General features: G+C 47.1%; 1 protein-coding gene across 1 annotated transcript; it reads left to right on the top strand.

Annotated features, from left to right (window-relative positions):
• The first annotated feature begins 2,315 nt into the window (after positions 1-2,315).
• Positions 2,316-5,394, top strand: CCN2 (cellular communication network factor 2). Its single transcript, XM_072331799.1, has 5 exons — positions 2,316-2,656; positions 2,754-2,976; positions 3,070-3,321; positions 3,526-3,737; positions 4,056-5,394. Exons 1-5 carry the CDS (start codon positions 2,606-2,608, stop codon positions 4,350-4,352), a joined length of 1,035 nt encoding a protein of 344 aa, XP_072187900.1. The 5' UTR covers positions 2,316-2,605; the 3' UTR covers positions 4,353-5,394.
• The last annotated feature ends 4,853 nt before the right edge of the window (positions 5,395-10,247 follow it).

The following is a 10,247-nucleotide window of genomic DNA, read 5'->3' as shown; positions in this document are numbered from 1 at the left end:
TCTTTAAGTACACAAACACTCCGAGTCTAGCCGCTTTCCTGTAGTCTTGCCAGGTTTTCAGTATGTCTGATACCTGATCAAGTGACTTTTTTGGGGGGGGGAAGGAAAAAAAATTAGAAAAAAAAAGAAGGAAAAACACGGGAAAGGAATGCAGAGTATCCACACCTGTACCTTTTACAAGGCTTCACCATAGGGACTGCACCAACGGGAGCTGATGCAGACACACACATACCGCATATAGCTGTGTAAACACATCTGCAAGGCCGTGGAGTGAATTCCTAATTTCAGCAGAAAAAATATACTATCTTAAAGGCATGTGCTGTATAAACACCTGCATGGAAGCCAAAAGGAGTGCAGTTTAGCCGTTTTATGCATCAATGCCAAATGCCCTTCTCCATCTGGAGGCACATAGTCATCACAAGAGACAGGCTAATGACAAACGGGACTCTGAAGGACGCACCTCTTTTCATGTTCTCTTACCCTGCACACACGTGCACAAACAGGGCACCTGGTGAGTCACAGCCAACAGCACAGGAACCAAATGACCAAACACCAAGCCTGGCGGGCTCCCACTCACCCCACGCCTTTGGCTGGTACACGCTGTGACTCGGGGCTAATTCCCAGCTAATTCCCAGGCAGTGCAAGGCCTGCACTAGGCCTGCAGCCCAAACGCCTGTGTAAGTCTTTTTTTCTCAGGGCAGCAAGGATGGGACTTGCTGTACTTGGCCTGCAGTGCGAGGACTTAGGACAGATTTATCCTTTAATTTTGGATTTCCTGGCTTTCTGGTGGTTTGTTACTTTTAAACATACTTTTTCTGTCAGTGAGATTCTTAGGTTTTGTTTAATAAAATTGATTCTCTGAAAAAGCCTCTTACATGGAAAGTTATAAAACACGTCTGGAGCCTCTCTCCCTCTGATGTTCTCCTACCATATTTAGGCATTTAAAAAAGGCATTCTGTTTACCTGGTTACATTTGCATTTTGGTATGCATGTCATACATAGTTTGGTACACATATTATTTACCCAGCACTGGGGCCATCAGAGTCCTTCAAGCAAACAGATTTCAGGAGGCCTCGTGTTTGGGAGCATATATTATTTACCATAACTGTTCCTCCAGGGCTTCTTGTCTTTCAGAGCCAATCTCATTTCTTTTTATGGAGAATTTCAAGTAGAAGCGATGACATCCAAATGACTTTAGCAGCCAAATCACAGGGCTGGCAGAACAGAAGTACAGTTGTACCATACAGTTCAGCCTGCTGGGGCTCGACATGGCTTTTTTCCCCACAAATCTGGTGCAAATAAACCACGCTACTGTTGCATCGGTGTTAAGTGTGCAAATGTATTACAGAAGGATGGAAAGAAGCAGGAGATGGCTGCGGGGTTACACACAACGACGGGATCTTTCAAGATATCCATTCGGTTTCATTTGCCTAATGAGATGCATTAGGGCAGCCTCCCTCATTAAGCACTGACATACTCCTACAGGTCAAAAGCCAAAACGCAGGCATTCCTCGTGCTAAAGCTGAGGTCAAACAGCGTGACATCACCGAATATTCAAATGGCACAAGGGGAGGTGGGGGAAGACTCATCCTTTGGGTTAAAAATAGAAAGAAGCAGTTATCTGTAATGATTTAATCCAGACCACAGGTTTGGGACTCGAACACGAGCAGACCGCAGCGTCTGGGTTTGGCACACCGATCCATTCCCTTGCCCTAGCAGGACAGAGCCCGGCAAGACGAGGGCGCGGGGACGTGCTGGGGAATGACAGCTGCCGGCGGGCAGCGGGGACTTACAGCCGCTTCTTCCACGCTGCAGCCTCCACTCGCCGTGCCAAGTATTTCAGAGTAAATAGGCACTCTCTCTATTCATAGAGAGCATCTATTAGGGCAGGAACACGTTACAAATACTCAGTATGATTCAGGAGGACACAGCGGCAATTTATATCCTGCCGTGTAATTATACCTTTTTTGGTCGCGCAAAACGCTCGTCGAACGGCCGGCCCGCGGGCAGCTCGCGCTGGGGGCCGATACCGGCGGGCCCCCACCCGAAGCACCGCGGCCGGGGGAGAGGGGAGGGCGGGCGGCGGAGCATTCCCCGGGCAGCCCCTAGCAACCGGCCGTGTGCTTCCAGCACGGCCCGGGACGGCCCCGGACGCGGCTCGCGCGAGGCGAACGCGAAAGAGAAAAAAAAGGGGGAAAAATAAAGGGAAAAAGAGGAGCGGAGGTGCCTCGGGCCGGGGGGGACGGGCGTAGGAATGCGGAGCCAGGGGTCAGGGCCGCTCCGGGGCGGCGGCGGCGACCGCGCGGGGCGGGGCGGGCGGGCGGCGCGGCGCGCAGGAATGCGCGGAATGTCGCTGTTTGTCCGCGGCCCCATTCAGCCCATTGGCGAAGCCGCGCCGCCGCCGCCTATAAAGGAGCGCTCGGCCCGGAGCTCGGCAGTCACGCAGCACTCTCCCGCCGGGCTCACAAGCGGCAAAGCGGAGCGGAGCAGCCACTGCGGGCCCAGCGCGAACCCGGACGGCACCGTACGGCGCTGCTGAAAGAAGCCTCAGCGAGAAACGCTGCACCTCGTCCCGTCTCGTCTCACAGCGCACAGCAGCACCAGGATGTCCCCCGCCAGCCTCGCCGTCGCCCTGCTGCTCGCCCTCCTCGGCCAGGTAAGCGCTCACGCCGCTCTCCCCGCTCCCTCCCCGTTCCCTTCCCCTTGGCCCGGCGACGCGACTGACGGCCTCCCCCGTCTGTCCCCCTGCTCAGGAGGTGCGCGGCCAGGAGTGCAGCGGGCAGTGTCAGTGCGGCACGGGGCCCGGCCCCAGCTGTCCCGCCGGCGTCTCCCTGGTGCTCGATGGCTGCGGATGCTGCCGCGTCTGCGCCAAGCAGCTGGGCGAGCTGTGCACCGAACGCGACCCCTGCGACCACCACAAAGGGCTCTTCTGCGACTTCGGCTCCCCCGCCAACCGTCGCATCGGCGTCTGCACCGGTGAGTGGGGCCGCTAGGGAAGCAGGCGGCGGGGAGGAGGGTCTCGGCGGCCGGGACGGTGTGTGACCGCCCGCCTCTTGCCTTCCCTCGCAGCTCGGGACGGAGCGCCCTGCGTCTTCTCCGGCATGGTGTACCGGAGCGGCGAGTCCTTCCAAAGCAGTTGCAAATACCAATGCACCTGCCTGGACGGCGCGGTGGGCTGCGTGCCCCTCTGCAGCATGGACGTCCGCCTGCCCAGCCCCGACTGCCCATACCCGCGGCGGGTGAAGCTCCCCGGCAAGTGCTGCGAGGAGTGGGTCTGCGACGAGGCTAAGGAGCAGACGGCGGTGGGACCCGCACTGGCCGGTGAGTGGGCATCCCTCTTGTGGCAGCCTAAGGGGAATGGGCATCTGTGTGGGAGCTGATGTGGGTCTGCTCCAGCAGCTGGAGCCCAGAAGTGAGTGGGGTCGTTTCTCAAGTGTCTGTCTGGACTTCTGTGGAAGGGGTGGGAGCATCCAGCAGGGTATGATTTCAGATGGTGGGCTCACCGTGGTTGTCTGTTCCCTGCAGCCTACAGACTGGAAGACACTTATGGCCCAGACCCCACCATGATGCGTGCCAACTGCCTGGTGCAGACTACTGAGTGGAGTGCTTGCTCCAAGACCTGTGGCATGGGCATCTCTACCAGGGTCACCAACGATAATGCTTTCTGCAGACTGGAGAAGCAAAGCAGACTGTGCATGGTCAGGCCTTGTGAAGCTGACCTGGAGGAGAACATCAAGGTAAAGAGTTTCATTCTTAATGAACAATCTTCTAGGATGCTTCTATTTCCTGGCAGAAATTCTTGCTGAAAAATGTAGAGTTCTGATTGATAGTAAGTTTCAAGTGCTTGAAATCTGAGTTTGCTCCAGAAGTGAATAATCTGCATCTAAATGTTCATAATACTTGCACATTATGACACTACATAAGGCACTACATAATTATCTTACCTATTGAAAATACAACCTTTAGTAGTGCATCTGCCTGCTCTTAACATGCAAGCTTAGTGCTGTATCAAAGCTTACCTTCTAAACATGATGTATTCATTTGCATCCTAACAGAAAGGCAAAAAGTGCATTCGCACCCCCAAAATCTCCAAGCCCATCAAGTTTGAGCTGTCTGGCTGCACCAGCGTGAAGACGTACAGAGCTAAGTTCTGTGGTGTCTGCACTGATGGGCGCTGCTGCACACCCCACAGAACAGCCACCCTCCCTGTGGAGTTCAAGTGCCCCGATGGAGAGATCATGAAAAGGAAAATGATGTTCATCAAGACCTGTGCCTGCCACTACAACTGTCCTGGAGACAATGACATCTTTGAGTCTCTGTTCTACAGGAAGATGTATGGAGACATGGCATAAAGCCAGAAGGAGGCGCTTAACTAGATTCTCAACTTGAACTGATCTGCATCTCATTTTGTAAACATGATTCAATAGCACAAGGTATTTAAATCAGTTGTTTCTAATTTCAACAAACCGCTCCATGTGACTTAAGACAGTTTGTCTACTGACCCCAAACGGTGGTTTGAAGAAGGTAAAATGGACCATGGAACCACAGCAAGACACAGCTTCAGAACACGCTGTTCATGAGGTGGTGTGAAGGGGTTAAGGGAAATGCACGGGCAAAGCAGACTTTCGTGAATGTTCCCTTAATGTGGTACAGTGTTGTGTGTTTGTTTTTTTTTCTTCATCTAGTGCAATCGAGAAGGAGACCGTAGGCATGTTTGCTGACACAGGTTTAGTGACAGCAATAGCTGAAATGCAAACCCTCACCCAGAAAAGTGCGAAGCAGAATGTGTTCTGTTTAGTCAGGACCGTAATGTTTCAGCTCTGACACTCTGATTCCCATGGCTTGCTCAGCAAGAATCAGAATCATGTCTATTTGACTGGACAGCTTGTGGCAGTTAAGTTACCTGCAACAAGCTACTTTTTATTAATATTGTAAATACTGTGTGTATATATATTTGTACAGTTATCTAAATTAATTTAAGTTTTGTGCCTATGTGTAATGCTTTGATATTTCAATGATAGCCTTCTTTTTTCTGGAACAAGATAGGTAGGATCTGAAGCTTGTCTGACAATGCATTCAAAGTATGAAATGGATACTTTAGTGGAAACTGCTCTGAGTGAAAGGATGAGTGGAGACTGAGGTGGAGAGTGTTGGACTTGAGATGCCTGTATCCTTACAAAGCACTCGTCTGTCTGGCAAAATGCATCTACCTCCACTTTATTGATCAAGTGGCTTTAAGAAAAATGACTCTTCTGTAGCTAATCAGTCTTTCCACTTGAGCATTTGTTTCTTTCTTTGACTATGGCTCTTTTTGGACAGTTTATTTGTTGAGAAGTGTGACCAAAAGTTACATGTTTGCACCTTTTTAGTTGAAAATAAAGTATTTATATTTTTTATATAAATGGCTTGACATCTCATTTGTTTTCACTGTTGTGTGTTTCTCAATGAGCTTTGCTTTGCACTAGGTAAAAAAATTAAGTGATGTAAATGCTCCTCCAGAAACACTCAGGAACCATCATTTACCTTATAGTCTCTTGTTCTGTAGATAGTGAATGAACTGTAGTACACTACTCTGAGTTTGAATGGAGGACAGGGCCAGGTTGGTTCTGCCAAGCTGAGTATCACATCAGAATGTGAAATTGGGTCCTTAAGCATCACGTGGTTCCTTAAGCATCATGTAGTGCTTTCCAAATGAGCCAGCTGATCACTGTAGTATTCAACCCCACTGTAATAATCCATGCAATGTGCTTAGTCCTACTGTGGTGTTTCATTGGATATGAGTCCCTCTTTAGCCACAGATACTTCAAAACCTGACCTGAATCAAATCCAGAAATCCAAAATCTGGTAGAATCCTCAGTGAGGACTTAATGAGGGGTCATACAAATTGTGGAATAATATGAATTGGAAGGGACTTCCTAAGACCTTCTGATTTAAACTTCATGCAAAGTAATGCTGACTTGCGTGTTTCTACCCAAGGAAGTCCTTGTTATGTTTTGGTGGATAGAGCACTGGATTTAAATGCAGAATAACTGGATTTTCTCCCTCCTTAACGACTGGGGGCAAATCACTTTAACTGCCAGTTTGATCTGTAAAGCATCTATTGATTCAAACTCTTGCAGGCCAACAGATCAGAAATGTTATAAGAGCTAGAGGTTTTGATGATGGTCCAAGCATTCTGGATAAGAAAAAATCGGAAGGACAGTTGAGACTCTTTAGTTGTATGCTAGGTCCTACATTTAGTAACAGACTTTGCTCCTTTATTAAGACTGGGGGGGGTTCTTTGAATTTAAAATTAACCTTTGCACTAGAAGCATTAGTTTTTGTTTTCAGAGGAAAAACAACCACATGCTCCCCAACAAGAATCCTTTTCAGGCAAACAAGTTCAATCTGGAATTTCCTGGTGGTGAAAGAATGTTAGCTTACAAAAACGTCCATCCTTCTTGAGAACCTTCCAAGCCCATTGATTTCAGCTAGCATTAGCGGCAAATCGGTATAACACCAGCTTTGACTAATGATGGACAACGGGGTTCTGAACTAAGAGGAAGTCAACATGAATCTTTTCCAGCGGTCTTGCCAAACTGCGCATAAGGCCACAGAAACATTTCCCCTTCCTCTTGAAAATATGAGGAATTTTCCTGGCATGAGGAAGTGGCCTTCTGTGTCCCATAAGAAATAGTTTTGGGTAGCCTCTGGCTTTTACACTCCCTGAGAATCCAGCACTTTCTCTCTCTCTCTCTCTTTATTTATTTATTGCAGGTTATGAATGCATTGTGGCCATTCAGTCCACCCTGGAAATACTTCAAACATTCATACAGCCACAAGGATTGGTCGTCCAACTGCTAATGTGTCTCCTCCCCCAAATGTTAAGAGTCTGGTTCCAGCAGGGGCAGGACATTCATGGACTTCATTCATAGCCACCATTATAGAAGCTCTCAGCATCAGAGGATTGAAAAAAAAAAGCACAGTAGATCTGGCAGTTGGGATTAATGCCTTTAGAGATGAGGTATTTATGATGATGCTCAAACCTATTGATTAAAAACCTATGCTGTTTTTTTAGTGGTCAAAACTGATATTGGGCATTATAATGAATGAACATTCCAGATAACATCAGCCTCCCGTGTCTCATAATTGGCTCATGAAATTCACTCAGGTTTTGTTTCTAAGGCAGGGACTTTATCACAGACTTCAGGCTACACAGCACAGTGGCATCCCCTGCCACTGCCCACCAGCTGTGTCTGGCATATGAGGCTGCAGGACTAGTGAGAGGCAGAGGCACTCTGCTTCAGAAAGGACCACCTGTATCTCAAAGCATCCATAAAGGGGCATCCCAAAAGCAGCTCAGAACCATGATCTCTACTTGGTAATGCAGGTACATCTGCTTTGCCCACCATCTGACAAATCACCACACTGCCTCAGAGGCCAGAGGAAAAGTAGGAAGAGGCCTCCTGCTATAATATTCTAATTATGCTTTGCTCTTATCACTGTGAATTAAAGGAAGCATGTTGCGTATACAAATGTGTTTGGCAAGTTGTTACTCTCCCCCAAACATATCAAGGACTGCACGTTTCAGCTATCTCTTCAACATAACCATTTACAGTCCTTTTCCAAGCACATCTGTAGTCTCCTGGCAGAAGCATGCATTTTACACATCTCACAGGCTTTAGTCTTCTGAAGGTTTTTACCTCTGAAGGTAGAGAAATTCAAATAGTCTCCTTTAAGATGTCCTGGAGGTGTAGGCATGCATCACACTGCATGTACAACTTGCTTTCAAAGATATCTTGGGAAAAAAGGAGCCCTTGTGTGGAATTTATGGCATCTTTAATAATGGTTAAAATGTGGGTTTTTCAGCCATAAAAATGTTTCCTGATTTCATTCTTCATGCCCAAGATATATGGATGCAAGAGTAAAAACCTGACTTCAAAAATCACAAGCCACTTTTACTTGGGATAGAATGTTGGTTCACATTCCTTCCAGAATACCTTGTTTGGGGAGTTTGCTTTTGGATGTTTGAGTCTGCATCCTCAGAAATTTCTGTGATGTGGGTTTGCTGCTGCACTTTTAAAATACCTTATTCACATGTGAAGATACAGTCAATCAAATGACTGCCTCCTTAAAACGAATCTCCAGTATTAATAACACGGTGCATAAAGCACTACTGTAAAGTCAATACTTATTTAATAAGTGACACTCGATTAATCACTAAACAGGAATTCAAGGTGGCTTGAGCTCAGAGTATCGAATCATTTTTGAAATAGCTCTAAGCCACCATATTTTACAAGTTTGTCCCATAACACATTTGCATGGATTTGCAGCTCAGCTTTCTAACACAATACAGATGTGAACAACAGACACGGATTATATCCCTTTCATATGAAATAGGCTTTACTGTCCAGATGGAAATTTGTCAGATTCCTCTGAGCTAAGAAACATCCAAAAGACACCAGTTAAGAAACGCTTTAAGAATGATCTACTTCTAGTGATCCATAACCACACAGGAACAAATAAGTCTTTGAACAGTATCCAACTGTTTGTCTCACAAAGTTGGAGATTCAGCTGAGAAAACTGACTTACGGGCACATCTCCAGGAATAGCATACTCTGTATCATTTGTGTTTTTCCCATGTAGCACAGCTTTTTCAGACCCTGCACTTGAAGAGAAAGTACTATTGCACTGAAAAGGACATTAAATGTAAGAAGGCACAGTAATATTCTTACCTAAACATGTAATAATTCAACCATTCTGACTCTGCATCCTACCACCAAAAACACTGCTTAAATGTGGCTTTAACTGATATTATACTGCGCCTGCATGTGGAAGTAGTTAGCAAGGAGAAGCTGGGATGAAATACCAGTATCAGGCTTTGCCCAAAACCCAAGAAGAATCTGAGAGAGGAAGTAGCTCAGTTAACTTATTTTTCCTCTCATTTTCCACTTCTTTCCTCCCTGCAGTTCCTTTGATTCATGCCCATAAATGGACATACCAAAAACCGCCACATTCTCACAGTGTTTTTCAGCCTGAGTGGAACCAGGAAATGCCAGGAATTTCTTCAGAGAACCTGCTCCCTAACAGCGCTAAAACCTTCAACACATTTGGAGCCTGAATGCAGTTTAGAAGCATGACTAAGGTCCCATCTCCCCTGCACGATCCAGAACTGCTCCTGCACAGAGAGACAACAATTTGCAGTCACTGCTGCCAGCCCTGGCTGCCCCAGTTCTTCTCCATTCTCATCTGAGCCCATTCCTGTTGCACAGCAAACCAGGTGCAGTTCTGGGAAGACCCCCCAGAAACCTGAGGCTGTGTATTGTGACAGCATTCCTCAGCTACTATGCATTATTGAGGCAGTGTCGAATGAGTTCGCTTAACGGCAAGTAAGTCCAAGCCTAACAGTGGCAGTGTTTATGCAGAGAGGAGCAGCCTTGCAAGCTGGACCAGCAGGTTGCTAGCACAGCACTGCAGGGTAAGCAGGCAAACACAGCCCAATGATGTCTCCATTTGTTGCTTGGCCATACTAATTGGGCCTCTGAAAGAGACACAGTCCAAAATGTTTGTTGCTGTAAATTTGTCCTATTAAAAGCAGATATTTAACATCTTTCAGCAGCCACAAAATATGTTTCCCTACTCCCGAGCTAAATGCTGAGAACAAGCTGCTCAGCTGTTTTTCAGGATTTCATTCTAATCTAAGCTAACTGAGATAGCTGCATGAGCAATGCTTCAGGCCAACTGTTGCCCAAAGTCCTGGTGCTGAGGGGTTCAAGGAGTTGAACCAGGTTGAGTGTCTAGGAAGGATCCCTGCAGGGCATGAACTGGCACCCTGGCATTGCTGGGCAACAAGCACCTGCAGGAGCACAAACTACACAACAAAGCCTTCTGTAAACAGCTAGAAGTATAACCAGCAAGACAAGCGGTAAGCCGCTGCTTCCCATGAATGAATGTGACAGACTCTAATTCAAAATACATCTGAAATTCAAGCTTTGTATAACAAAATTTCTAGGAAGGTACTAAATATGATCTTAATGCACTGTGATGTGCTATGGGGGGAACATCGTGGGCTTTGTGAGTTAGAACAGGATAATAGAATCATTAAGATTGGAAAAGACCACTAAGATCACCTGCTCCAACTGTCAGCCCATCACAACCATGCCCACTAACCAGGTCCCTTGGTGCCACATCTACCTTTCAGCAGGAAAAAGAAGCATGAGAACAGTTGAGAATCGCTGTAGTCTGTAGAGCCAGGAACAAAAGGACTG

The sequence above is a fragment of the Excalfactoria chinensis genome, chromosome 3 (genome assembly GCF_039878825.1).
Source record: "Excalfactoria chinensis isolate bCotChi1 chromosome 3, bCotChi1.hap2, whole genome shotgun sequence".
NCBI classification, from domain to species: domain Eukaryota; kingdom Metazoa; phylum Chordata; class Aves; order Galliformes; family Phasianidae; genus Excalfactoria; species Excalfactoria chinensis.
This window is presented reverse-complemented; position numbering and strand designations above follow the sequence as displayed.